We start from the raw sequence: 27185 nt of genomic DNA, 5'->3' as shown, positions 1-27185 counted from the left end.
CGCCGCCCGCACTCACCCAGCCGCCTCCGAGCCCCGCCATGGCGACGCCGCCGTCCCGCCCCGCGGGCGGCCGCCGCTCCACTGCGCAGGCGCGGTGCGAGAGGGTTAGCACCGCCTCCCCGTCCCGCGACGTTACTCCGGCGAGGCCCGGTGGGAACCCTCAGCGGTGACCCCGCCGGGAAAATGTGCTGAAAAAAGGGCAAAACACCACAAAAGCAGAGAGGTGTGAGAGAAACTGGCCCTGAGGTGAAAGGAGGAGGTGTGGGGCAGAGGCTGTCCGGCAGAGGGTGGCTGTGGAGAGGAGCAGGGCCTGCGCAAGGGGAGGGCCGGGCCCTGTAGCCCTGGGGTAAGGCCAGCAGGACTGCTGGGCGCCCTCTGCTCCCCTCCTGAGAGCCAGCCCTTGCTAGAACTCTTTACTGGCAAGTTTGGTCCAGCTCTGAGGCAGAAAGAATTCGTAGATGTGAGCAAAGGACACCCTCGAGTAGCTGCTCGTGCTTTATTTTCTCCGTACCTTGTGTTCTTCCAGCAGTTCTTCTGCTTGAGTAACTTCCTTAACAGCTCTGATTCCACCTAGATCGTTTTGTCTTTCCACAGCTAAAATCACTTCTGCAGCAGCTTGCTGCCTCACCCAGTCTGGAAGAATGAAGAGAGGCGGTTTGGGAGCGAGGAGGCGTGAGCAGCAGCAAACATGAGGCGTGAAGAGATGGAGACTGATGTTTGGAAGTCGGACGCGGGGCAGGAGTGTAAGCCGTGATGCTGTCGGATGCGGGCGAGAGGTTCGCATCCTCCCAGCGAGCCCTGCCGTCGCTCCCGCAGCTCCGTGTGGGTGCGGGCGTCTGTGCTGAGAGACCCCACTGTAGGAGTGAGCGTGGAGTCTCCCAGGGTGTTATTTATTCTAGTGACTCCCTCGCAGCAGCGTTTGGAAAGTAAATTAGGCTTTTTTTTTTTTTTTTTCCTGGTCCTGTGGGTAGTAGGCATTGAGGAATTTCAAATGATGGTTACTGTTCAAATCAAACTCCCTCTCTGTTTTACCCAGGTAAACGCAACCGATCTTTCCAACTATTTTTCTAACTTGTTTTAGTGTTGTTTAATTATATTTAAAAGGAACCATGCTATTAGTGGGAGAATCCTACAAAGGAAGATTAAGGCACAAAGACTTAAAATCTTTTAAGATTAGTGGCTCCCCCATGATCTGGTTGCAACAGAATCTATATTTAGTTTCTAGCTCTCCTAGTTGGTAAGTGAGACCCTGACACCTGGTGTGGTTTCTCCATAGAAACCTGTCTGTGTCTGCAGACAGCTTGAAAAAAACAGCTGAGAGCACTCTGGTAATTCCTGTCCGTGTTAATCCCCAGATTCCTGCTGTAGCACTCCTGTCAGTCACAGGGCGGCATCTCACGAGCTGTAAACCCATCGGGAAGAAGATAGACAGGACAACCTCAGCAAAGATGCAGTCTGACTGCTGGGTAAATACCTTTTTTCCCTGAGACTGAGGGAACAATGACATTTGCAGCTGGGCATGGGTGGCTTGTCTTGGTACGTCTGCAGCATGGCATCACCTTATTCTGACTCGAAATAGAAGATGCTGACAGATTAAAATTTGCCAGTTTTTATGGTTATTGCTATACCAGCTGTAGCACAGCGATACCTGGTGGCAGTGTGAAGGTAAATGCAATGCAAATAAGCTGGGTTTCAGTTAGCTTTGGTCTGAGTGATCCCCTTTTGGTAAAACAACCAAAAAATAGGGATAGGAAGTAAAGATGTTACAAGTTTCAGGCCAGGGAGCTACCCAGGCCTGGAGTTGTCCTTTAAAGTAGAAGACCAGGGAGCCCCATCTCAAATCTGGTGGTCGTCACTGGGATTTTGGGCTGCTGTAAAAATTCCCACCTAGGAGCAAGTTCCCTGAAACCCAAAACAGGATTTCAATCCCTTATGTTTAAAAATACACTTTTGTCTGAGCTCGTTACAATGGGCAGCCTGCTACATGAACAGCCTATTTCTTCTTTCAAGTTGCAAGAAAACAGGAGTACTTCTGGAGAGTTACTCAGATTCAAGGACTACTGCCATTTTTTCTTAAAGACAAAAGGTTTAGGCAATATCAGTATTGTTTGCCGTAGCAATATAATGTTTTTCAGTCCTAAATGAAAGACGCACCTGTCACAGATTGCTAAAAAATGCAATTAAAGAGCCAGCAAAACAAGGTGGTCTTCCCCTTTTTACTAGGGAAGAGAGAAGACTGTGGGAAGTGAGGCCCTCGTGGAAAAGCAGGCCAGGCCAGCAGAGAGCAGTATTTTATCAGGAACACCATTTCCCCAGGGATGGGGCAAAACAGTACACTCTTTATTTTTCATATATCTTGCATATATGTTCATAAACAGTGCTGCAGTTAGGGTTAGAGATGCCAAAGAATGGGAATGTAATGCTGGGGCAGGGCAGGGGGGTCCTCCTGTGAAAAGCATCATTTATGTGCGTGGGCAACAGTTCTCAGTCTGTTCTTGGAAACCCGCTTGCCTCATCTAGGGCCCTGGGAGGGAGTGTACGTGGTTTAAAAGGTTTTGTGTGTGGTCATTCCTAGGATTAATTCAAGCCATATAGTCTGAGGTGTATAACAATTTTTCAAGTATGATGTCTACGTATTATATATCTTTCTTGCATGTGCACATTTAGATTTGTAGCTTGGTATATTATATATATCCTACCTGAGCTAGAATGCAGGTTATTTGGGAAACGATCTCTGTTACTCCAGTGGTGTAAGAACAATTGTGCTGGATGTCTTAATGAGAATTAATAAATAATGATCAAAGACAAATTGTACAAATATGAGAAACTGTGTAAAAGGTTATTTCATCAGTTTGGTCATGACTATTGCAAACAGTAACAAGATTATATTATAGATATAAATACAAGGTCAGTATTTTTGGCATAGTGTACCCATGAACGGCACACGATTGGTATGTTGTTTTGTGCAAGCCAGGTAGTAACATATGCCAAATTACACAAAATGCTCCATCTCCTTGCATCCTCAGAGAGGCACACAGGAGTGCAATCAGCTGACATGTGGCCAGCGATAGAGTTTGGCTGAAACTAGTTACTGGTTCAATAGTTTTGGAGGGGCAGCAGGTGAGCAAAACAATCACATAAGCCTCCTGTTCTGAGGAAATCAGGATCAAAACATGCCTTTGCCACATTCACATGTAGGTGCTCCACTGACTGCTTTGCTTTTCTAGTTCTGTCTTTGCTTTTCTAATGATGCTCCAGCGATTTCTGTGGTCTGAAGTAGTATGTCTTTTTGTCTTCTGGAATTTTTTTTTGAGCTAAAGGTATTGTGTGGCAATAAGTTCAAACACTGAAGCACTTCAGAGTCAGGCTAAGTAAGTATATTTTGCTCTTGCTCTGCAATATAGTAGGGTGTGATAGATTATTTTAGTGGCTTTGCATTGGATTTGTCTAGAATAAATGCTGGATGGGCTCCACCACGTTTTGTGATCGTATCACAGAGGGTGTCTCCCAGGGGATGTCACTGATGCTTTTGTTAGTGGTTGTGACTGTAGCACCACAAAACAAAAACCGAGCAGGTCTCTGCTGTTCCTCACTGCTGTTCGCAAGCCATGTGCAGAAATGAGCTGTAATTTTGAAAATGCTGCCTCAACGTGGTCTTTTTGGTGCCCTACAGGCTGAAGTTCCTCACAAATTTATCATGACCTACATAATTGACCTATATTATGTGTCTATTTGTTAAATAGGTTGCACTAATTAGAAACATGAATGGGGATGGCTTAGCAGTTATTTATTTATACTGAGGTGTGTGCCTGTCATCTGCAGTGACGTATGGGAGGATCATTTCCAGATTTTCCCCCTCTGCCCCCTCCATATTTGACCCGTGCCTTGTATTATTGCAATAAAACCTGAATTGATTCTGCTTTCAGAGAAAAAAAAGTGAAATTGTTTTTATTGCTCTTCTAGGCAAGGGGATATATCCTCGTGCATGTCTATATGAAAGAAAATTAAGCGTGAGGGAGAAAACACAGCAAAATTTTCAAGCTCTTGACTTGTAGGGCAGTGAGTAGGGGCCGAGCGTGTTTTGCACTTCGGTCGCTCTGTTGAGACGCATTTCTAGGCTGGGAAACAGCATCACTACACCCTGCTGATATTTTAACATTTTATAATAAATGGGCTTATTCTGCCTTGCACTTGTGCCTCACTTACAGAGTGTAGGAACTGTTTGAAATCTAGGGTGACGTTGAAATGTGGTGAGTTTGATGGAATTGCACCTGCTCTCAGCAAGTATGAATTTTGCTTTTAATGTTTTAGACCGAGTTCCAAAGCCCAGCTGATTGGCCTCTAGGGGCAGATGTGGATCATGGCTTTAAAACAGATGTCTGCTACTACAAACCCTAGCAGTTGTATTAACAACGCTGTCAGGCGGTTTCCACTGCTGTGTCCTCATTCATACAGACAGGGTGTGCAGAGTGTAATCTAATTAAGGAGAATTCCCCATATTTTTTTCATGTCTGCTATCAGTGCGCTTTTAACTTCTCCAAATTCATTAGAAATGCATCCATCTGTGGCCTGTCACATAGCACTGTGTTGAATATTATCCGTAATTCCTTCAAGAAGCTTGTTTTGAAAAAAAATGGGCAGGGAGGATGAGTGAAGTGAAAACAAATTGCTACCACGTTTAACTGATCACGATTTCAGGAATTGTTCCCCATGTTAGGCATGGGTTTCCAGGCAGTCAAAAATGTATGTTCTACCAGTGAGCATGTGGGCAAAGCATTTGTTCAAATATGTGTACTATTAATTAGCTAAACTGATTGTCAAGTGGCATAGGTTTGTCTAGATGAATAGATAGTCCGTGCCTTGACCTGGCTTTTGTTAATAAAGATTTTTATGATCTTGTCATAATCTTGGAGTCAATTGCGAATATTCTGAATGAGAAGAAAGTCCTTTCTCACCTTATCATTCTGCTTCCTCTGCAGAAAATTGATCCCAACCTCTCCTGTAGAGCTTTTGAGAGCTATTATGATGTATGACATTAAGGTTCAAAAAAGCAGCTTTTGGTAAAAATGCTCTGGTTTTAAAAACCATGTTGAGCATGATATTTGAAACTTAGAATAATTTAGCTTCAAGCTGACCTCTTGAGGTTCCCATGCTCAAACTAGGGCCAAATTTGAAGTTTGATCAGGTTGCTCAAAGCCTTGCCCAGTCAAGTTTTTAGTATCTCAAGGACGGAGACTCTCTGGGCCCTGTCCCGGGACTGAACCACCCATAAGGTGAGATTTGTTTCCTGATACCTAACAGGAACTTGCCATGTTCCAGCTTGCACCCATCACTTTTTGTGCTGTTGCTGAAGATCTCTGGGAAGAGCCTGGCTCCGTCTTCTCTTCTTTAGGTAGCTGCAGATAGCAGTAAGCTCTCCCCTTTGCCTCTCCTGCTCCAGGTTGGACAAACAAGTGCTGAATGGAGGAGTAGGGTCTCTTCCCTCTCCTGCTGGCTCCTCTTTTCCTAATACAGCTCAGGGCATGGTTAGCCTTCTTTGCTGCAAGAGTGTGCTGCTGATCCTGGTCAGCTTGGCCCCCGGGGGCTTTTCCATGGAGCTAGCCCTCAGTCTGTCCCCTTGCATGGGGATTTCAGTCTGTCCTGGGGCAGGACTTGGCATGTGCTTTTGCTGGACCTCCTGAGGCCCCTGTCAGCCCACTTCTCCAGCCTGTTCAGGTCCCTCTGAAGAGCAGCCCTGCCCTCCAGCTTGGTGCAGAATGCAAACTTGCTGAAAGTACATTGCATCCCATCTTCCAGGTCATTAATGAAGACCTAGATAGTATCAACTCCTGAAAAATGCCCTTAATAATCAGCTGCCAGTTAGACTGCTGACTACAGACAGTAGCTGTGGGTTTTGTGTGAAGATTTGGATCTTCGCATGATTACTTGTTTTCACACTGTTCAGTTACATGACGGCTTTTCTGTGTGTGTCTTAACGATATTTTCAATTACTATTATATAAAGCATGTTAGGAGCAATTTAAAATTACAAAGAATGGAAAACCAAAAGTGTCTGTCTTTCCTTAATATGGATAATATTCTACTGCTCCACATGTGTAGAAATGGAAATATGGAAATAAAGCTGGCTGCTGACTCCCCTCTATGTATATAACCCAAGGTATCCAATCTTAAAATTAAATCTGACCTGAAGAGTTACTAGTGTATGTTTCTTCATTGTACAAAAATGTGAATGGGTCAGATTAAAGAGCAAAAACTACCTCCAGAGGCCCATTTCAATGTGACAGTGCTGTCTGAGGCAGCACAGCCTACTCTTACACTGCATTCCTTGAGCAACAAGAGGAGCTGAAGCCACGGAGGTCTGAGACAGCTCTGTGGGTTTCACTCTATGAAACTTTCATGTCAGCTTTACAGAGGGAGAAGTAAATAGCTGTGCACAGCTGCAGTTCTTGTATTTATCTCAGAAGCTGCAGAGGAACACATCAGAAACAAACCTTGACTTTAATTTAGGGTACCTTCAAAAATGTGCCATTGTATCCAGAGGACTATGCCCAACTTAACCATCTGCATCAGATCTGAGTGCAGTATTGTTTTCTTCTTTGCTGAATGTCACTTCTCATGCCCTGAGAGCTGTTTTTGGAGGTGCTCTGCGGTCCCAGTGCCCCTTGAGGAGGAGTTCACTGCTCCCAGTCCTCCATGTGGTTTTGCCTGACCCTGTACATTGGTGATGAATGCGTAGAGTCTCATAAGGGAGAATAATCCAGAAACACTCTGAAACACTGTGAACCTCTCATTTGTTAGAGGGTGCCTAAATTTTTGTGTGTGAAATAATCATCGTCCACCTTTGAAAGAAAAGACGTATTCTCAGGTAGTTTTTTCATGTCTTGCACCAAGTACTGCCAAATAAATATTAGTGGCAGCCTGTTGTTAGCCTCCGGTCATTTATGCTTCAGGAGCTGCAGGACTGCTCTCCAGTATTTCTAAGCTTCCTTGAAGAAGCAAACTAATTTTCAGTGGTTTAGTTCCTATAAAATGAACGTGTTTTCTAGTGCCCCAGCGATAAATTCACTGTTGGTTATAAAGCAATTGTATGCCAGGGTGAATGCAGAAGTGGCTGAATGAATAGTTATGAGCAGCTCGGAAAAGCAACCATAGGAAATCTCTGCTTTTCAACCTGAGGCGCTTTAAGATGACTTTTTTCCAAAACCCAGCCTCCCTGCACTTTGAGGACGGGACATTTTGGAGCACCCACCTTGGGCACCCAGAAATGCAGATACTAAAACCCATTAATTGCTTTCAAATATAGAGTGTCTTCTGTTGTGCCATGTTTTTTCTCAGTAAATGGGGTCACCTACCTGTCTTCTAACATAATTTATGAAAATAAGTCTCTTCTTGCAAAATGTAATTTTAGTCTCTCTGATGAGACTTTGATATCATAATGCAGAAAAATTATGCTGTGAGATTTTTGGAAGTGGCTTTTGATGTTAGGCACCTGTGTGCTGGTTTGAGCCACCTTCATGCTCAACATGAAACTGAAACTGCATTTGCTGGAGAATAAGCAACTGAAACAATTGCTACATTTTGGTAGAATGCATAACTGTGGTTGTCTGGAAAGGTCATGTATTACCAAGTTAAAATATTTTGGTTGGGTAACTCTGTGAATTTAGAAACACTATTTTTTTGGTTCAGCTAACAAAGTGAAAAGCTTATCAGTACTTGAAATACCCTAAAGGGACCCATTTCTAAAACTTTCTGAGTGTAGTCCTTGGTAAATAGTTTGGCCATGGTTTTCAGGCAGTCATTACCTGGGGTCTTGGTGCAGAAAGCAGTTGCAGGGAAGCTTGCTCGGAAGAGCATGCAGGTGTCCTGTGTGCTCCCACGGAGCCAGGTCTGAAGAGGGCTGCTCAGCCCCAGAGCGATGCTGAGAGCTTGGCTTATGGCAAAGTTTTGTGGGAACAGAGAGAGCTCAGCATTTTCACGCTCTCTTTGAAACTGAAGCCAGTTATTGGAGAGAGTGAGGTGGGAAACCAGGTAACAGCCTTCATCCTTCCTGCTGCGGGCTTGAGGGCTGGGTCTTCCAGATCAAAGAGCAGACAAGACCCCAAACTTCACCTTCTCCCCACACCCCGGTTGTGTTCCTCTGACCAACTTGGGAAGCTGGGATAGTGGGGAAGGAGAACCACTGCTGGTGAGTGAGTGGGAAGGGGAAGGAGCAGTGGCTGAGGATGCTGCTCCTGCCCCTCAAGCCCTTCTGTCCAGCCCATCAGAGCTACCAGGGAAGCAAAGCATAGCAAAACCAGAGGCAGTAGAGGTTGTTTGTGTTAGGGACCACAGAGCCAGAGCGAGAGATCTGCGGAGATCTGCTCAATAAAGGTACCGGCTGGCCTTCTGCAGGCAATGGGGGAAGCCCTTGCGGGTGATTCAGCTGTTTGAAGAGCACAGCATCTCAGAGGGATGGGGGAATCAGGTGCTAAACCTTCCCTTGTGTTCCCAGCGTAAAAGGAAAGAAAAACACGTTTGATTTAACCCGGCACCAGCCCGTCTGCCCACCTCTCATGAAAACCACTTCACCTCTAGCTTGTCCTCATGAATAACGGGGGTTTGAATTTACCAAGCGAAGTGATCAGCCCCTCCAGCCTGCTATTCATTACTCCAATTAACAATCAGTTGCCTGAAAAATGGGCCAATCTGTTTCTTGGGGAGCTGCATAGAAAATCCACAAGGCAAGCCAATTAGCATACCAGCCCTCACCGTCTAGGGAATTTAATTTAGTTATTTGGTTGATCTAAGTACCGAAATATTGTTGTTTTGTTATGGAGCATATAATGTTTGTTAAATGGCTGAAATCCCCCGAGGCCCATATGCTGCTGATATTCTCTGCGTCCTTCCGAGCCGGCAGAGGCAATAAGGCAAAACTGTTTTGTCCCGCACATGGCCCCTGTATTTTCCTGGCACGACACGGCAGCTGGACGCAGGCAGAACAAACCTTCGCCACCCGGGGTGGGCGGGATAGCTTCCCTCCGAAATAGTTGCACACTTGAGCAAGCCCATTGTCTGCCCAGAAAGCATTTCAACCGCCTCTTACCAGGCAGCCGCCGCGTACAAAAAGTACGCAGAGCCAGTGTTGGGACAACCTGTCTGCACAGCATATTGTGCGGGGGCAATTAGTTTGCAAATTGCCCATTTGCACATCCGCACATGAATTAGTTACATTGCTCCCACAGGATTTATTATTCTTATCATTACTATTAAGGAAGGCCCATGAATAAATAAGATGATGTGGACAAACGCCTTTCTCCCCACGCACACGCAGTTCTCGCCTCTTCCTCGGAGAGGACAGGCAATGGGTGGGATCCCTAGGAGAAAAAGAGTGGTTCCCAGGGATGTTGCCTGTGTGTCTTTCTAAGCTTCTGGGTTGATGCTGGTGTAATGGTGGCGTGTGTTGTGCAAAGTTTTTTGCTCATTTAATAACTTTTTTTTTTTTTTCTGGTGAGAGAAAATATATGACAGCTGTCAGCTTGTACTGCTATCGCTGGTGCACATGCTCTGTGCTTGGAGATGTGACCCCAATCCTGTAACTGAACTGCTCCTTCATTTCTGGAGAAATCCCATGTTGGGATTTCAACAGCCAAAGAAGTACCAGAGCCACCAATCTATTCAGCCTAATTTAATGTCATCAGTTTTATTCTGGTCTGAATTTGCCGGAGCTGGTGGGGAGTCATGTTGGAAGGAAAGGAGTCTAACAGAATGGACGGTCCTGCTCAGCGTTCACACTGCATTTAGTTCTCCAGTTCAAAACCCCAAACCACAGGTCACTGCTACCTAATCAGCAGAAGAAAATTATAGATGAGGTGTGCCTCTGTCTGTCGTACTTGGGCATTTTGGTCAGACATTTCAATTAATCTGTACATGCCAAAGAAAGAGCTTGTGCTTATGCCACCTTTGATAATCTCTGCAGGTGTCTCTGGGTTCAGTTATCCACCTTTGAACCTGCTGATGTTTCTCCACCATCACGAGGAAGGAGAAGGGCCCTCCTGAGCTGGGTTTTAGCTCAGCTGCTTACCTTGCATGCCCTGATATAAGTATTCAGCTCCTGCTATATCCTCACCTTCTGGGCCACTGGATTTCAGCCCGATATCCAGACCCTTGGCAGGCCAGAGGCTACTGCCAGGGCTATGAACAGTAATAGAAAAGCAAGTTGTGGTCAGGAGGTATGAATGTGCTACATGGACATCTGTGTATCTTCTGGGAAATCTCAGAGGCTGCTGTTGCAGGTGCTCTGTAGGACTGTCTTTAACTTCAAGCAGTTGATCAGGGTAGAGAAAGAAAACTTACTGCTCTGCAAATATCTTTGACAGCTGTAAAGACTTTGAAAAATACTGTTCTAACAAGAATTTACTCTTGAATTATTTGGCATAGTGGCTGACTTTAATGAAGGTCTGTGCATTTGCACTAGGTCAGCCACTTCATTCCTGTCCAGCCTGGCTCTGGTGGCTTGTTCTCTGACACACGACTCTGGTCTGGCGCATCTTCCCTTGCTGCATTCATCGCTGCCTGTTTATTACAAGGAAAAGACATAAAAAGCCCATAGGCATTGCTGTACAGATACATGGTGCCTGATTTTCTGGGGTGCTGTGAGCCTGCGGTGTTCATAGCTTTCAGTGGGAACTGGGTAGAGTGGGGCACATGTGAAAACCAGACCCATGTCACGGATCTGTGTAACTGGTCTGTAGTCAGCAGCAAAGCATCCCAGGTTACTCAGTATTTTCCCAAACAGCTGAGTGGGGCCAGCAAGGGATGACCAAGGCAGTATGATTCCCATGCTGGTTTTGCAATTTTGTAGGACTTTTTTTTTTTCCACTAGACTATTTGGAAGGCAAAATGTAAGGACTCTTCCTTTCCAATTACAGAATTTGTGAAGGCAAAAGAACTTGCATCTTTCCTGACTTTCTCCTCCAGAAATTCAACATGGATTTTCTTAAGTGAGTTATGGCAAATCCCCCTCTACATCTCTGTCGCTCAGTCCCCAAGGGCCACAAAACAGCAGCAAAACAAAACAAAAAGAGAAAAATATCTCTCTGCCTCATATCTTTATGCCCTAGTTTCTGATAATGTGCTTTCTAGGAGTGAATAATTTTACCGTACCCCATGTACACATGATACCATGTATGAACAGCCAAGTTCATAGCTGGCACAGCTAAAGAACAGCTCATTTTTTGGCTGCTGTAAATGACATTAGGGAATCCATGGTGAAGAATACGTCCCTTCCTTTCTTATCCAAATTCATCTCATTTCAGAGGGAGAATATGTACCAACCATGGTGTTTTATTCAACCTTTTCTTCAGCTATTTTAGGCACCATCCCAAAGGACTCTCTGCAGTCTTTTTCCAAGGAGATGTAGCTTTACGTTTGACTGTAGCTTTTTTGAAAACAATAATGTATTTCTGGGGGTGGTTAAATTTGTCTCTGTATCTGACCTAACTCCGTGCTATTCAGTGCTCATTTTTGAATCCTCTGCAAATGTGATGAAAACCCAGTAACATTTAATGTTTCTTTGCAGACCGGTGGTTAACCAAACTCTACTGGGCTGAGAAAAGGCTGGTGTTGATTTGAGGATTTAGCAGTTAAATAGATTGAAAACTGGTCAATATGGGCACAGCCAATATTGTGTAACACGTATTTCTTTTTAAATCAAAATGAAATCAAATTCCTTTGAGAAGCCGTAGTATTATTTTACCAACATGCTTACATTCTTTAAGCCAACTTCCAATCTGATGGAAAAGGATCATTTGTCTTTTCTGAAACCATAAAAAGCAGGACTTCCCTGGTGCTGTGTTAGCTCTCCCAAATTCTTTGCAAATTAAGTCGTCTATTAGTGTTGGAGAATTTCCCCTTGGAAAGTTAAGGAGCTGGTAGTTTCCTGCAGCTATCACCAAAAGAGGTGACCACTGCTTCTTTCCTTATGTAAAACTGCAAAAGTTTATTGACTAAAATAAAATTATTCTGAACCGTGAATGGCAGCTTAACAAGCAGTCTATTGTAGGAAAGCTAGCTAACGAGCAGGAGATATGTTTGCTCTTGGTAAATGTAAAGACTTCCTTCTTATTTTCTTTGACTTTATTAGTCACGGTCTTTTTCAATGCTGTCTTTATACCCTATATAGGTCCTCGCCATCTCCTGCCTGCCAGTCAGTAACCATTGGTGCAACGATTTCGTTGGAGCTACTGCAGTTTAAAGCAATTATTGACGTGATCCTATGTCTCAGCCCATTGATGGTCCTAAGATTTGAGGAGCTCAGGCTGTGCATGGGGTAATGAAGGATCAGGACCCAGCTTTCCTGGTGTGGGCCACCACTCTTTGGTCATAACTGTGGTCCAAATGCTTTGGGGAATGGGTAACTGCTGCATTTTATTAAAGACACGCAACTGAAATAATAATCGGATAAAAGGATCACTTATTGTCAAACGATTATGGAGCTGCATTACATGATTTCATATCTTTTCCTTCAAAATCTCTGGATTTCAAACCAGCTTGCGGTTTTACTCTGTGCCATTAACACTTTGGTATTACACAGGAGTATATTTCACATGGCAAATTCCGTGGAATGTGGATTATGTTATCAGGAAATAAATAAAAATTTCTCAAGTTGGCCTTGGCTCTGCTGGTGGTAATCATGCAATTGTTTGTCCTTAAGCTACAGCAGAGGATTGGATTCTTAAAAACTGAATAGGGAAAAATGCTTTTAGAGTGATTTCTTTACAATAAAAACATGATAGTCTTAAAGCTAACTGATAATCTTTGTGAGTCCATTCCACGTGAAGCAGGGGAGCAACCAGATTCCCCACTGATGTAAGTCAATATAGTCCCATTAGCTGACAAAGCTGGGTGAGGTCCACAGCAGCTGAGGATCCAGCCCCGTGACTTTGAAAGAATCATCATCTTGCTGGCAAAACCAGGGAAAAGACTATAACAGGATTTTGCGAGGACAAATAATATTAGAGAGCAAATAAGATGGGCTGGGGACCAAATAGGGCGGCTGTTTCATTTGTCATTTATTGAGATCTTTTTTTAGTGGAACGTGCACCTATGTGGGCAAGTCGTCTCATAGAGCAACTCAGGCTGTTAACCTTTTTTACTACTGTTTAGTATCTATCACTGTAGTGGAGTTAGACTCATGAACAGTACACCTTTAATAACAAAACTCCTGAGTTAATCTCCTTTAGAGGTCTGCGTGGCATTTCTAGCTATAATCTAACCCTTCCAGGTTATTGTAGATGCACTTACGGGCATAAAACCTTCTTTGGGAGAATTAGGTATTTTCTCATTATGCACGCTAATAGCTTTTCACTTAAAATCACCAAATTTCCATGAAAATCTGTTTGATTTTCACTGGCAAGTTGCTAAGTTTACCCAGTCTATAAAAGAGGATCTTAAGAATTGTCTCTAATGAGTTGGCCTCTAGCTACCTCTGAATTATGCAGGTGAGATACTCTGCGATGAACTGATGGAAAATGAAAGCAGTTTGCCTTCAGAATAAGCAGATGTAGGATGCGTGTGGGGAAGGAAATGCTGAAGCAGATGAGTCCCTGCCATATGTGGAGCCATTTCAGGACAACGACCTGGTGGTTGAAGTATCCACCCATCTCCGTCCCTTGCTCTGCCCGTGGGACCTCATTGCCATGTCTCCTGGGAAAATGTGCGGCCTCTCGGGCTGACCATTGACCAGCTGCTTAGAAGGTGTTTAAGGTTTGCAGGGTTGCATGGAGATGCCTAAAGTCTGAGGCCCAGGCAGCTAAAGCCTGTATTGGATCTGGTCTTTAACCTCTGTGTCTCAGCTCCTTCGGGGAAAATAATGCTCCATTTCTCTGCCCTTGTATGTCCAGGTTTAGCAAACTCTCCGGGAAAGGGACCTTCTCTTGCTTTGCTTGTCATGCAAATATAATAAATAACCGCAGCAAGGAGACCAGAGTGACCACGGCAAGAGGAACTGCGATCGCATCGCTAGCAGCGGTGGGCATCTCCTGCCGAGGTGACCCCTCATGGTGCCACACATCCCTTCCTGATCTTGTCCCCGTCTGGGACATTTGGAAATGCGTGGGCAGCAGGGCTGTCTGGGCGGTGGGTGCCTGGGCTCCTGTCCTCCATTTCGGGAAGCAGGCACCGACCACTGCCAGCTACCGCACGCTCGTCGCAAGGTGGATCAGGGAAATCAGGTCACAGCAGAGATGGGTTGCAGCTTTGCCATCTGCAGAAGAGTTTGAGAGAGTCTGACATGCCGGGTCAGTGGCAGGTGTCCAAGACGCTGGGAGTATTGGAGACTCTCGTCCCTCCTGGGTTACGAAGGACGAGGAGGACTCTGCCGGCAGATGATGTCTCCAGTCCAGTCTGAAGGGTCTCGCCCGCGCCCGACTACAGCTGCAAACCGGTGTTGGTCTTGTGCTCCCCAGACATCGTATTGCTGGAATATTTGTATTTAGCAAAACCTTTGTTGAGACCATAGCTGAGATGTGATTATGTGCCAAACTCTGAAACACGGTAAGTGGAACAAGCTGGCGCGTCCCCGTTTCCCACCATGGCTTAAGCCTGGCTGTGGAGGAGAAACAAGGTGGAAAGCAGTATAGTGTTTAGTACCGTGAGCTCTTTGATGGCTGCGTTGTGAAAAACGGTCGCTGCTCCAATGTGCAGGTACACAGGACAGACCTGGCAGGGGTATTCCCTCCACGTCCTAGAGAGCTGAGTTATCCAAGGGCTCACTGAGAGCTCATGGCTGAGCTGGAAATCGAATTGAAGCCTCTCAAGTGCTTGACACAAGTCGCCTCCACCTTCCCTTTCTAACTAGCTCATCTCAGGTCTTGTGTGCCATTCGGCTTGGGCGGCCGCCCAGTACTGGAGAAATCCCAGGCTGATCTGTGATACACTTGCCAGCTAGTTTTGCTTTGGTTTTAATTCATTGCTTTTGCTTTTCAGAGAGTTGTTCGATGGGGCTTGGCTTGAAGAGGGGCTGAAATGCCATCACACGCTCTGCACCTTGCGAGAGGAAGCGTAATTAAGCCACCTGCCTCTTAAACACACAGCCTGCCTTTGAATAATCAGGGAAAGCCACCAAAAGGGTTAAACACTTTATTTAGATGGCTTTGTTTGTTACGTGTGTGCTTTGCTTGTTCTGAGAATTAACGGAAGATAAGCTAAAAGTTCATTTATAAGAGTATTAAAGGATAATTATGATGGAGTAAATGCAGTGGGTCAAAAGGCATTATGATGAACAGAATCATAATATAGGGCTTGGGAAAATAAGCTAAAATGTACAATGCCTAACATCACTCACTGAACGCCATGGAAAGTGTACTTCTTCCGTTTTCTCTCCGCTTCTTCATTCCCAGTCTAAATTAAAGTTGCATCCATCAGCACTCTGCTATTTCCACACAAGCACATAATGATAATCAATTGCGGTAACTTAAATTAAACTTTTGGGCAGGCATAAATATGTGACCTTTTAATATCAACAAAATGATAAAAAAGATTTGGTAGGAAATCTGTTTCAATCAGATTAGAGGAGAAGTGGGTAAAGCTGATTACAAGCCCGCTAAACACAGTATTTGGGCAGTATTTGTTCAGAAACAATAGCGTTAATTCTACTTTAACAAGTATTATCTGGAAAATCAATAATTAATGGGAACCCATTATCAACTTGTAATTTAGCACAGAGATTAAGTTGGGGGAGAAGTGAAAGCGAGTGGGCAACCTGCTTTTACTTGACCTGTCAGGCTGATGGATTAGCGAGTGACAGCAGGTTTCATATTTTTTTAAAGGAGAGGTGGTAGAAAGAAGTCAATTTGGGCCTCTTGCCATTTGGCACCACCTTGCCCTCCCACTTCCTCGCGCTTTGCAGAAGAGCCGCCTTGCGCAGCCACGTCGCTGCAGCCCGGGCGAGGGGAACAACGTCTTCGGTGGGTCTTGGTCCTGGGATGAGGGGGGTACATCACCCCCCCAGTCCATGGGGTGCACAGAGAGGGGTGAATGGAGGGAGCAGAGGCGGGCAGAAGGGTGCCGTTTCCAGATGGCGTGAATGGATGTGGTCACACCATCTTGGCCTGACCTGGCTTCCCAAGGGGGCATCCCCCTCCTTAACATCTCTCTGCACCTCCCAGCTTGCCAAATTGCCCCCTACCATGTTTTCTTCTTGACTGACAGGACTTGTAGCGACATGTGTGAATGCATGTGAACGGCCAGATTTTCCCCAGCCAGCTCTTCCCTTCCCCCCACCGTATCGGCTCTATTTGGAGAAACAACCTTATTTGTCCTCTGTGCTGCGTTGGGACTCGGACGTCGCATGTGCGCGTGTGGGTCAGAAGTGGTGCGCGCGCGACTTGTCGCTGGAGTAGGTCATTGCAACAGATGCCAAACAGATGATGGTTTTGCAAAGACAACATACTTCCAGAGGATACAGATGTTCTGATCAAGGATCTGTGTGTGTGTGTGTCCGTGCGTGTGTCTCTCCGGGTATCTCTGTGTGTGTTTGCCGAGGCCAGAGCAGGCTTTTAGAAGAGGAGCATCACTGTTTGCTAAATTTCAGGTGGACAGCAGTGAGCCACCACTTCCACCTCGCTGCTGGCCTGCCCATCTTCTCCTCCCGGCCAGAGGCTCTTTTTTTCCCAGAGTCGAGTTACCTACCTGGTTTTGCGCAGGGCAGGATGCGGTTTGTGGGCTGTAGTAGTTTAGCAGAATGAGGGAGTAAAAGGAGATGGGTTGGGGACACTGGAAAGCAAGTAAGCCAGTGCGAGAGGGCTTGTGGAACCCCCGGTGCAGCTGGACATGGCTACGTAGACACCCATGACTGGGATGTTCTTTGCCTTGCTCAAAGGCAGTGGTCAAAAATGAGATCAAGGAAGCCTCTGCTGACACAAGCAGTGGCCTATGGATAGAAAAAAGGCAAGTCTGCAGGGACGTATCATCACCTCTTTTAGCAGAGCAGTGGACAGAGCTGGAAATAGTGATGTCTTGGGCTAGCCTCACGTTTCCCACCAAACCTGCCCTCGCTAGTCGGTGCAGGTGAAGGACACCCCGACAGGGCGAGAAGCACAAGAGTTGTACTTGTCTCTCTGCTTCCTCCGTCTTTGAGTTGCGATGACAGTCGGTCTGGTCCTTACAGGGTGACTGAGAGGCTGATGTCCAGACAGTGGCTGGCCCTGGGGCACGGCGTGCAGCCCGGGTTGCGATGGGGGCTTCTTGACAGTCAGCAAGGCGGGATGCTCTCGGCGAAGGGAACAGATTGAAGGCAGATTGTGTGGGTGAAGCAGCACCGTGCTACACAGCTAGGGAGTGGCTTCAGAAATGGCATTTAATCATTCAACATTAACACAAGACATCTGTCACCATCCTCGGCAGTGACGGGGCTACACAGCAAAACAATATGTTCCGGCGCTCCTAATCACTGGAAAAACACTACTTTTTGCAGAGAGTTCTTTTAGTGCCCGGCACAAATCCTTCTATTTTATTATAGCAATCCCAGCCAAATCCTCCAATAAATGGAGTTTTTATTAATGTGCAGCTGTTAAATGAGAAAAAATAAAACTCAGAAATAAAAATGAATCCCTGAATAATCGGGCTGATCCCAGGCAGTAAGAACAAGCAGGCCGACCGCATACTTACAGCTTTTTGGTATTATTTAAAAATATGGTCAGGGCTTTTCTTTCACCCTCCGTTATTTTACACAGGCCTGATTAGATTTTGCTCAGGAAGATCCGAGCCACTTCTGTGGGCTGGAAGCGCAGCAAGGAGGGGTGAGAGGCGCTGGGGTGAGGGTCACATTCAGTGCATGTGCCTGGTATTTGCCTGCTGCCACGGTCGGGAATTTGCTCTGGCCAGGGAGAAGAGTGGCAGGGTGGCACCGTGCCCAGGGCAGCTGGGGTCTGGCTTTGCGATGAGGGATGCGCTTGCTTCTGTGCAAAAGCGAACAGACAAGAGTGTCAAAAAAAAAAAGAGGGCAGAAAGAGGTGAGCGGCGAGAGTCCTCTGACCTTGCGGCTCGCATCAGAAGGACGGGGCGGTTTGCTTTAACTGGTCACAGTTTGGGGCTCTTTGCCTTGAAGTGGAGCTTGCCAGGTGAAATGTCACTCCTCGAAGTGCCAGTTTGCAGTTAAAAGGGAAGGAAAAGCGATCCCATGACGATGTGGTGGGTGAGGCAGGTGCTGAGTTGGGGGGAAAGAGCGATGCCTGCCCTGGATTTAGCCCCAGGTCCTTTCTCCACGCACAGGTCCTGGCCTGCCAAGGGGTCTGCAACCCCCGTGTCACGAGCGGAGAGGCCTGCTGTGAAGGGAACAAATCTCCTTCCTTTCTGCTCGCTATTGCGAGCTCTGCTATAGCTCTGCTATACCCACGGCACAGCCACGCGACCGCACGGGTGCTGGAAGCCGGGCTAAACTAGGTCCCAGGTTACAGTCCAGCTGGCAATAAAACGACCATCAGGGGCCGTTTCCTGATGGCACCAGCCCCAAGGAGAGTGCTGAGTGAGCAGAGACGTAGGAGACCTGCCGGAGCTGCCATCAGACATGTGCATGTGTTTCCAGTGAGAACTCGGACAGCCCTGTGGGAGCCCACTTAAACCTAAGCCCCCAGTGGAAGGGGAAAGTCAGCCCGGGCAGCTTCCCCCAGAGCTAAGAGGGGTTTTGTCCTGCCTGAGGTGCTCAGCGCCGAGCTGTGGCCATCGGGAGGGTGCCTGTGGCCAGCGGTCAGACCCTGGTCACCCAGGGGTGCTGCCTGGCTAACGCAAAGCAGGAGGGAATGCCCCGAGCAGATAGCACCCTGCCCACGAAATGGCACGACCACCTCCGCTATTCATTCTGATTAAATTAGAGCCAAAGTAAAGCCCTAATTCTTCTGATTAAAGCTTAGAAGTTAAGCTCTTCGGCCAGGATGCGTGCCTTGCCCTGTGCTCTCCTAAAACCACTTTGTCCACTCGATGACAAGACACTAATAATACGCTCCTATATGTTTCTTCTCAGATATGCAGGATGCCTGGTCCATAGGGCGTATGATGTTCCTGGAACATCCTACTACTTCTGTCTGAACGGTGGTATTTATACGTGGTCACCTGGCTATTTTTGGAAGTGGGGAAGTAGGAGGAACTGCTCCAAGCAAAGCAGAAATCCAGGTCTGCCAGGGTCCAGCCTTTAGGTGACTTGGGCTTTTCCCAGAGGAATTGCCCTAGGAGAGACGCCCCAGCCCAGGCATTGGTCGGGATTTTACCCAAATGCTCTCTTACATCAGGTGCTCTACCACCATGGGATCAGCCCACAGTCACAGCCCCGCAGGGGATGGGTAGAAGGCAACTAAGGCTACAGTGATGAGTTAGGGTATCAGGGACAGAAGCAGATTTAATCGTTACTGTTTTAGCCTCAGTGAATAGGTGTTGTACCCCAGGGTAGCTCTATTATCAAGCTTCGCTCAAGTGCTCTGTACCCTGCTTTTCTGCTCTGCAGGACTTTCTGAGGACGCGGGATGCGATCATGCATGAAGCTCGCCTGCATTGCACTTAACTTTAAGCTCCTGGCACCCGCTGGAAAGCCTGTCCCTGGGTGAGACCTGGGCTGTGGTTTCAGCAGGGGCTGGAGGCACATCCTTAGGGCCCCGTCCTCCACGTACATCCACCTTCTTGCAGGGGAGCTGGGAAACTTCTGCCTCTAACATCTTGCACGGGAAAGCTTTCCCGTCCCTCCTCCTCTGCACCACGGGGCAGAGGCACAGCCTGGTATTGTTTGTCACAGATCAATGCATTTACCCATGTGGAAAAATGTCATTACCACCAGGGCTCGGCTTTTCTGTCCTCTTGAACCGCTCCCGCTGTGCTGGTGAGGGGCTGGCTAATTGCCTCTTTTCTCAGGTTGCCCCTGGGGATGGCTGCCCCGCAGCCCGCCGCACAGCTCACGCCGGCCACGGTTCACGCCAGCACTCTCGGGGGCTTCCCCCAGTCCGAGCGTCTCCTTTGCCAAACAAATGAACACTCAGCTGCTGCTCGGGGCCACGGGACTCTTCGTTACATCTCCCCTCATGAGCTAAAGAAACAAAGGGGGGATCACTTAAAAAGAGAGGGATGGATGGGCCGTGGGCTCCCAGCTAGGAGGGGAGATGGAGGTGACCCGCTCGTGTGCTCCAGACCATTATAATGCTGGGATGGCCAAAAAAAGTACGGGGAAGTGGGGGTAGGACACCCTCAGCGGTGGGTCCCCTCCCAGGTGGGTCGCGTCCTCTCCTCCAAAGATGCTCTGCTGGGCCGGGGCAGCGAGTACCCCAAAATGGGGCTGGCACAGAGGTTTCCTGCCCTGGGCAGGGCGACAAGAGCAGAGGGAAGGGTATTCCGCAGGATTTCTGCCATCACCGCCACCGTGCGTTCACCTCCCAGGAGGCTGGAGAGCACTTTGGCTGGCTGAGCACTGCAGGAGCCGCAAAGGACGGTGAGCGGGGGGATGCTGAAGGAAACCGATAACCGGGTATCTCTTCCCTAGTGAAACTGGAACATTTCTAGGTACTGAGCAAAAGGAAACAAGAGCCTTCGCTGCCATTTCCAAATAGGAAGAAAATACGTTTATTCCACCTTCAAAATCCAGCAAAACCTCAGGCGGAAAGGGAAAACTGCAGACAATGATCCCACGAGGGAGAGCTTTACTTCTGCCTCTTAATCCTTTTCCTCTTCCTTTTTTCCCAGAGCATGACAATACCAATAATATAAGTCCTTATTCGAGGTGATTAAGTAACTGTTCATTGTCAGCAACATTCAATCTGTTCGTTTTGGACAATATGTTCCCTTTTAGCATCAAGGTCCACATTGACTATATTGGAGGAATCACGTCAAAGCAAAGACCAGGAGCTGGTAGAAAAGCTGGGAAGTCCTTTGTGCTAAAATCTGTCCTTTATTATAGGAAAAATTAATCCCACAAGAAAATTTGACACATTTTACAATTAGGTGCTGCCAATGAAGGAGCTGAAGAGAAAAGAAGAAGAGAAAAAGATGGGTCAGGAGTGGCATTGGTGAGAGCAGGGCTGAGCTATGGCAGGAGAAGCAGGCAGGGGGAAGTCCGTGCACATTGAAAGCTGCTCTTTCTGCATCCGAAAAGAAAATTGCAGAATGCAGTGTCAGAGCACACCAAATGCGTCCCTGAGAGTGCGAAGGGAAGCTGGGTATGAAAAGCTTTCCTGCAGGGTCAAGTAAAATGGGTGAAGTGAGCTACAGGAACCCTACTTTTTCTATCTGTATTTCTAACACCAGATAATGTCTTTGGTTTGCCTGCAAGTTGAGCTGGCCAGGCACATACGACCCTACTCATACAAGAGCAAGGATCCGTGCACGGGGATATATTTGATGTCATTTTTCTGTTATTTCTGTAGGTCATTTAGATGGTCCGTTTGGGACAAGATTGCTTCAGTAAAGGGTCATTTGCTCGTATAATGCCAGGTGGGCTCTGTGAGACAGCCACATGTCAGTCTCTTTAGCTAAAAAAAAATCCTAGTTTATGTCATTTGGGAGTCCAGTCCTGAATGAGGGAGGAGCTGTGAAATTCATTGATGAATTATCTGCTCTGTCTGAAAAGAAATGGAGACATTGCTTGGTGTTAGGAAGCCATGCTCCAAAATCTCCTGCTCAGCTGCAGAATGGAGAGAGCTGGGAAAGCCCAGGGTATCACTTGTCACAGCAGACCCAGAGCCGCGTTGCAAGCCCAGGCCGGTGCCAGGAAAGGGACCTGGACCTCTTTGCACAGCCGAAACCTTTGAATTCACCTTCAAGCAGAGGCGCCGTGTTTTGGCACCTGTTTGCATTCAGGAGAGCCGATCTAGAAAGCGGTATTAAAGGGAAGAGTGAGAGTAGCGGCCTCTGCGCGTGGTGTCCTCTGCTTTAATTAGGTTAGCTTCTTTCATGGCAAGTGCTGTCATACCGAGCTGAAAAATCAATACCATATGGCACAGCACACAGATAGCAAACTTGGAGATTAATTAAAGGAGAAGTAATTCTGTCAGGTCTCATAGCATAGCGCCTACGATTAGGCATGGCTGAACTGGTTTGGAAACGCAAAGGCTAGGCAACACCTTCACCCAGAGCTGAGCTGGACTCCCCACCACTTTGGGGTCAGATAAAGTGAAATCCTCCTTTCGCTACCCACCAACAGAGATATGTTAGAAATACTGAAATCGCTGCTTCAGGTGTTTTCCTGGATTTCCCTGTGTCTGCGGGGCAAGCCACTTGCTTCCAGCTTGCTGCAGGTCAGGGCAGGGACGTGGGAAGGGATGCATTTGTTCTGGGAGGCTTCTGCTTGGCGAGGTGCTGGGTATGAACGTGGAGAAGGTGCTGCCTGGGGGCTCACCGTGCTCCTGAGCTGGGAGCTGAGAAAGCCATGGGAGGCAGCAGAAAGAAGAAAATGCAGAGAGGTTCAGATGTTGTGACAATGAGCACTGGACAGGCACTTAGAGAAAGAGAGGGATGGCTTGGAGGCTGGGTGGGTAGAGCTGTCTGGGAGGGAAAGAAGGCTGTGAGGTGGAGAAGAGGCAAGGAACAGCCAGTTCTCACAAGGACTGTTTGCAGCCCAGGCACTTCTCCATCAGTCCTTCACCAGTGGCTTCCAAGCCAGCCCAGTTGTCCCTGAGCTTTTCCAACACCCCTTGCACTCCCAAGCTGTAGCTGTGGCTCTCGGGGGGGTGAGGTATGCCCTATCCCCCAGCACGTTGCTGGGTATCTGAGAGCCAGCCAGGTCAGGAGACTGGAGTCCTCGAGCCAAGCCTAGATTTCCCATGGAAGCAACTGTGGTGTCTGCCGCAGACTGGAATATTTTATGTTACACCCAGAGTGCGGAGCAGCAGCAATGCCCATGGCACCTGGATAAGACGCCTGCGCTAGGATCCAGCAAGATTTGGCTCCCAGCTTTGCCCCTGTCCTGCTGCCTGGCGTGGACAGGTCCCTTCCCTTCGCCCTCCCTGTTCCACGTAGCGCAGAAAGCATCTGCCCATCGCTGCTGACATCCTCCAGGCTAAAGCAGAGCGAGCTCCCCCAAGCCTCCGTATCTAGATGGCAAATGCTAGAACTATGGATGTCGGTGGAGATATTCTGAAAGACCTTGCTGGGCTTTAACTTTTTTTAACTTATTTGCGCTTCATGCCATTATCTGATTGAAGGTCAAACATCTGAATGAAGAAACTAGCTGACAATCTTCCAGTCTGGAAGTTAAGCCTTCAGTTCAAAACCCACTAAAGTCAGTAAAAATCTTCCAGGGGGTTTCATTGTCCTTGGGTTGAGACCTTCACGGGATCAAAAAATTCTCTGCTCTCCCAAATGTAAAAGAAACGTGAGGTGGTGGTGTTTTTCCATTTAAAAAAAAAAAAGAAAGAAAGAAAGAAATCTGACTCCATCGCTTGGGAAGTTTCATTTCCAGGGCACGTACCAGAGTGGGACAATGTCTACCCCTCTTTTGGGAGATGCTGATTTAATGAATGTGGCAGCTATTGTGTGTGCTTGGGAGCCTCACAGCCGTTTTTCTTCTGCTGATATTTTCTTTTCTTTTCTGCTTTAATGAGTGTTTCTCTAATTGACTTGATGATTTCTGTTTAATTAGCACATTTTGGAGGAATGATCAAAAAATAATAAGATAAAGTAATCGGACAAGCATAGTGCGGAGGAATAATAGCTCCTTTGTGGGGCTAATTGGAATGGACAGTCCATCGGCTAGTTTGGGGCTCCTCACAGTTGGATATTCCCAGCCTAGCTGTGCCGTGTGCCCAGGACTTCCAAGCACCCACATAGACCCAGCTCCGGTAGTCATTTCAATTAGCTTTAATGAGCTGTGAATGAGCACCAAGGAGAACCGAGTCTGGACCTGCCCTGTTTTGCCATTGCCCAGATTTTGCAAAAGGCTGCAGAAGCAAGCGGAGTTTGCTCAGGATCTACGCCAGGCAGAGCATCCCCAGGGAAGGCTGTGTCCCGGCTCACGCACCCTGTATAGGACAGGAGCGGGTTGCCCACGGGGATGTGAGATGGGCAGGTAAATGGGACTAGAAAACAACAACAAAGTGGAGTGGAAGCGAAAAGCACCAGCTGAAGGAGCAGCAAGAAATCAGAGCTATGGCTGCTGTGCCTGCTCCGCCTGGGTTTCTTCGTGAACACCCTGTCCCTCATGTTCCCATATATCGCTTAAAGGTTTACACCTCTGGGACAAGCCCCAGTCTCCTCTCTAGCAGCAGGGACAGGGCTTTCCATGGGCTACATCACCTATAGCTCCTGGAGATACACAGGGTGAGCTTCTCTTGCTCACCGATTGCCAGTCATGCCTCCAGTCGAGGTTGTAGGTGTAGCACCTTGATGGTCATTTGTTTGCCCTGTGTTTGGCTAGGAATTAATTAGGAGATGGGCTCCAGGCTGCTGTGACAGCTGTCTGTGTGCGGCACTTCCCAGCAGTTTGATTAAATCTGCGACACTCCAGATGTGAGAGCCCTGTGCATCAGCACATGGTTTGCTCTTAAACTCCACTTAAACCGTGACTGCTCTTCTGGTTTTAATCAAAGGCAAATGCCTTAAGACAGAAATCTGTGCAGAGGAATTAGTAGGGATGTCTCTGGGGCATGCAGAGTGGGACATGGAAAGGGACCTCCTCCAGTGGCAAATTAGGGCTGCCGATGCACTTGTAGTAAGCTCGGCTGGCGATGCTACAGCACTAAGCAGGTGGCGTGCATGGCCAGCTGTGGCTGTGCTCACCCTGCAAACCCTTTGCTTCAGCCATGTACACTCGAGCTAGAAACGAAGCACTTCCCGCAGCCCGGCAGTGCCGGGGAGCACACTTTTCCCCACTCGTTTAACCTGGCTATGCTGCCTGCCCCTGCAAATCCATCACCCCAAAATGGAGGATATTTGGCCATTAGATAGATCTACTCCTAATTGGTCAGGAGCACGCACATAACTCACCACTCAGCCCTGGCTGCAGCCTGCGAAATGTCCCATAGCCTACAAGGAGGAAGCCCACCTGTAACTCAGAGGTGGGGATTTAGCCTTGCGAAATACGGACGTGCCTCACTGCAACGTCCCCCTCTTTGCTGCCTTCTCCCCTAGTGATGGGCTATTTCTCAGTTCCTTTTCATCCATGTGTCAGAGGCAACGTTTTCACAACAGCCATCACTTCCCCGTGCTCCCAGCAGGACACAGAGGAGGTGGAAGAAAATCCCTTTTCCTTCTGTCCATGCTTATTGAGGCAGGGACCTTCTCCCCAGGCTCCCACCTTTGCCAAATTGCCTGTGTTGCCATCAGCTGGCTGCCCGCCCCGCCGTGCTCCGCTTCTGGGCCACCCTACACCAATGCATGGTCCACCATGGCCACCAGCCAGCCGGCTGAGCTTGCCCTACAGAGCAGGCACTCAATGGCTGTAGCTTCAATGTCATCCCTGGGGACGAGGCTCCAACCTCGCTCCTGTGCTGGGTTGCCAGGAGCTGATGCGGGTGCGTGGCACAGAGCCGGCGGGGAGCACCGGGCTGTGACTGCCAACACGAGTCCAACGGGTGGATGTGCGGCAGGAGCCGGGCTTTTGGAGAGGAGTTCTCTGTCCAGCCTGGAACACGGGAGCCTCTTCCACCCCGCGCTGCCTGAAACTGTCAGATGGTCCTTTATTATTGACCTGATTCATATCTAAACCGGGGAGGTGAAAGCTGACTTATCCCATTACTAATCCCCTAAACCGGGCCCTTCAATACCTTCTCCTTGCTTCCCCCTCGTCATCGCTACAGCAGGTGGTTGCAAGGCAAATGCACATCCTTCTGGGGTTCCCTTGAGTTTCACGTCCCTGCAAAAGCAGGGGCCCCAAAAACCTACCAGCCGCTGGCTCGGGAGCCATCGTTGGCTGAGGAGGGTCTGCCAAAATGTTGCACGTATCTGTAATCCCCCAAGGATGTGCAAGGCTTGTCCCTGGTGTCTGAAGGGGACAGTCCCAGCCACCTGTCCCATCCTGTCATCCCTTAGGGTGCTGCAGGGCACCATGGGTGCCTTGACGTGGTGCTGGTGCAGCCACAGGGAGGAGGGGACACGTCAGGGACTGTCCCACCTTGCTGTGCCCCAAGTCCTGCAAAGTGAAGCGGGGAGCAGCACGTAGGGGACGGGGTGCTCCAGCATCGGCTGTGGGCAGCACCCACACCTGGGACATGGGTCTGCACTGGGACCAGGGTGCTGCAGCCTCCGTCCGTCCTGGCCGGAGCCCTCGTGGAGGGTCTGGGTGCTGGGGTACCCTGGGGCTGCCGGGCCGGCTGGCGCAGGCGCCCTGCTCATGAAGGGGGGGGGGTGAAGCCCGGGGAAATTAGAGCAAGGGGCGATGTTTGATGTTCTGCTCTTTAAGCGATTAATAATCTTTTGGCGTCGGAGAATCAGCTGAAAATCTTCCCTGGAAAATAATGAGCAGAGAAACATTTACTGATTAGTCTAATCCCAGCTAATCCTATCTGATGAGCATATATCAAGATATCCTTTAACTGATTTATTGTCCAAAGGACCGGTGGAGATGCCCCTCTCCACCGTGGCCAGGGGAGCCGGCGGTGGCGGCAGGCACGTCCCCCCACCTTGTCCCACAGCCCCGTCCCAGGAGCGGGCGCATCCCCGTCCCCCGTGGCACTCCCACGGTCGCCCGCTGCCTCGGGCAGCAGCGCTGTATCCAGGCCACCTCGCCAGCACGGGGAGATTTAATCGCTATTTCCATTTCTGCATCTATCGGCTTTCTCTTGGGTTTGAGCTTTTATGTTTCATAAACTGATTAGGAGCAATTATACGTGCTTTATCCCCAAACTTTCCAAATGCCTAGGCCATATGCATATTTAAGGCTTCATCATCTCTCCCAACAGCTCAGCCTGAATGTAAACTGCTGAAATCAAGCTGATTCTGGGACAACGTCAAAAATTAGGGTTTTATCCACTAATATCTGCTCGGACAGGAAATTTGTTGTGGGTGGTGGCTGGATTATGGCTTCTAATTACTGTGGCAGATCCTCCCCGCCTGACAGGGAAAGGCTCTGATTCCAGCAAAACTGCGGCAAAACCATTCTGGAGAAGCAAAGGTGCCCAAGGGGACCCCAGGGTGCCCTGTCCCTGGGTGGGGGGCAACCCCGGGTGGGGGGCAACCCCAGGTGGGGATGCCCTGAGCATCCCTGCATCCCGAGCACGTGGGGCCCCCCAATTGCTTGGC

General features: G+C 48.2%; 2 protein-coding genes across 2 annotated transcripts in view; one reads left to right on the top strand and one right to left on the bottom strand.

The window, feature by feature from the left end:
• ENTPD6 (ectonucleoside triphosphate diphosphohydrolase 6 (putative)) overlaps positions 1-71 on the bottom strand; it is a 15013-nt gene extending 14942 nt beyond the window's left edge. Inside the window, exon 1 of the mRNA XM_010577811.1 lies at positions 17-71. The gene's annotated coding sequence lies outside the window, so the exon portion shown is untranslated. The remainder of the gene's footprint in view (positions 1-16) is intronic.
• VSX1 (visual system homeobox 1) overlaps positions 39-27185 on the top strand; it is a 30831-nt gene continuing 3684 nt past the window's right edge. Inside the window, exon 1 of the mRNA XM_010577863.1 lies at positions 39-150. Within this exon, the coding sequence (XP_010576165.1) occupies positions 39-150 (112 nt within the window). The remainder of the gene's footprint in view (positions 151-27185) is intronic.

Source organism: Haliaeetus leucocephalus, unplaced genomic scaffold, assembly GCF_000737465.1.
Source record: "Haliaeetus leucocephalus isolate CR32 unplaced genomic scaffold, Haliaeetus_leucocephalus-4.0 Scaffold577, whole genome shotgun sequence".
Taxonomy (NCBI): domain Eukaryota; kingdom Metazoa; phylum Chordata; class Aves; order Accipitriformes; family Accipitridae; genus Haliaeetus; species Haliaeetus leucocephalus.
This window is presented reverse-complemented; position numbering and strand designations above follow the sequence as displayed.